This window comes from Eschrichtius robustus, chromosome 11 (assembly GCF_028021215.1).
Source record: "Eschrichtius robustus isolate mEscRob2 chromosome 11, mEscRob2.pri, whole genome shotgun sequence".
Lineage (NCBI taxonomy): Eukaryota > Metazoa > Chordata > Mammalia > Artiodactyla > Eschrichtiidae > Eschrichtius > Eschrichtius robustus.
This window is the reverse complement of record NC_090834.1, coordinates 20,710,566-20,712,329: the sequence shown is the minus strand read 5'-3', so window position 1 is coordinate 20,712,329 and position 1,764 is coordinate 20,710,566. Positions and strand designations below refer to the sequence as shown.

The 1,764-nt window shown below is 53.3% G+C and overlaps 1 protein-coding gene across 1 annotated transcript; it reads right to left on the bottom strand.

Annotated features, from left to right (window-relative positions):
- Positions 1-892: 892 nt before the first annotated feature.
- Positions 893-1,480, bottom strand: C11H11orf87 (chromosome 11 C11orf87 homolog). Its single transcript, XM_068556809.1, has one exon. It carries the CDS (start codon positions 1,478-1,480, stop codon positions 893-895), a length of 588 nt encoding a protein of 195 aa, XP_068412910.1.
- Positions 1,481-1,764: the final 284 nt, after the last annotated feature.

Here is a 1,764-nt window from a genome sequence, read left to right as displayed (position 1 = left end):
CAGTAGATTCTTTCTCTTTCTTTCTTTCTTTCTTTCTTTTTCTTTCTTTCTTTCTTTCTTTCTTTCTTTCTTTCTTTCTTTCTTTCTTTCTTTCTTTCTTTCTTTCTTTCTTTCTTTCTTCTTAAAACTCATTTATAGATTTTTAATGAACTTATGCTCGGCCAGTGAGGGACTTTTCTAAAAGTAAATTAAAATGCCTGGTCCTGGAAAAGAGAATGGTTAACTAAAGGTGAGAAGAGGGCTGACTGGAGAGCGGTACCTCTCATAAACGTTTTTCTGGGACAGTCTCTGGCCTTTTGTAGTCCTGGTGCTTAATGTTTACGTTTTCTTTATAATATACTATTGCCTGAGTCCGGCTGAACGTAGGAATGGGGAAGGGAGGGAATCTGAAGGAAAAGTGGGGGTGAAGGGGAAGAAAGGTAACTGAACCTTAACTTGACAGCTATGTACAACATACCAGGCCCCCTCCACTCCCTTTGTTCAGGGGGTCAATGCCTTTTACACGTTTGGTAGCTTGTGCAGTCTCTCCTCCGTATTGTGGGGGGCGCAGGGTGGAGAGGGAAGACGCATCCTTCACTGTCAATGAGAACTTATGTGATTTGTCATGCGCTTGGATCGTGTTATTAATATTATAATAATTACTATAAATATTAATAATAAAGTATTATTATCAGCGTTATTTCTTCTTCCGAGACTTTCCTCGCCCAATATTTACAAATACCGCACAGTGCCTCGGCGGAGGAGAAAAAGAGTAGGGGGAAAGACAAATAAGGAAAGAAGGAAGAGGAAACGGAGGCCACAGGAAAGTGGAAGAGGAAGGCCGGGGGAAAAAAAAAGCAAGGACGGCAAAGATGCTGGAAACGAGGATGGGAAGAGGAGAGGGGCTAGACAATCAGGACAGTACCACCGTTTGCAAAAGGCCCTCGCCAGCTGGGTCCAAACAGGAAGAGGCTCTGTGTGCTCCTTGCGGACTGGGGGCCGGTGGAGGAGGCGGAGGAGCACAGGGACCCTGGCACGGGAGGCCAGGGGAAGAAGAGGCGTTGGATGAGGCGCAGAAGGCAGAGTCCCGGCCCTGCTTCTCCAGCCGGGTTTCTTTTGCTTGGTTTGGGGCCTGGCCGCCCTCGGGTTGGGGAAGCCCCCTGCCGCCGCGGTGGCCGCTGCAGTGATCCCGTTCGTATTCCTCCTGAGCCCTCTGCATCTTCCGTTTCTTCATCCTACGCTTGTGGATGTGGAAGGTGGAGAGGGACAGCACGATGAGGCAGAAGATGAGGGTGACCAAGACAATCAGCACCAGCGTGGAGGAGAACGAATGGAAGAGCTGCTGTCCCACCTGCGTGATGCATGTGCCGCCGCCGCCTCCTGCGCCCGGGCCACGGGCGCTCGCGTTGCCCGTGCCGCTGGCGTTGGGGGAAGCAAAGGTCCGGTTGAGGAGACACGGCGGCAGCGCCAGCCTCAGCTCCTTGGGCTCCCTGGCACTCATCGGCGCTGGGCTGGGAGGGGCCAGGCACACCAGACTTCCTCTTTTGGGCACACGGTTCCCACCAGCCAAGAAGAGGACGGAGCCCGCGCCACCCAAAACTACTCCCTGGTGTGGGAGGGGGTGCGCCAGCGAGCGAAGGACGGAGGGAGCAACTGCGGGCAAGCAAGCCGGCCAGGGAGGGAGCGGTGCCCAGGAGATCCTCTCCGGCCCCGCCTCGAACGCGTGTTCGCGCGCCCTTTTCCTTTGCCAAGGCACCAGGCTGCAAAGAGAACAGGCTTAGTTAG

Bases quoted from the DNA above. Each gene is read 5' to 3' on its own strand.
- C11H11orf87 (XM_068556809.1), bottom strand. From the start codon at position 1,480: ATGAGTGCCAGGGAGCCCAAGGAGCTGAGGCTGGCGCTGCCGCCGTGT.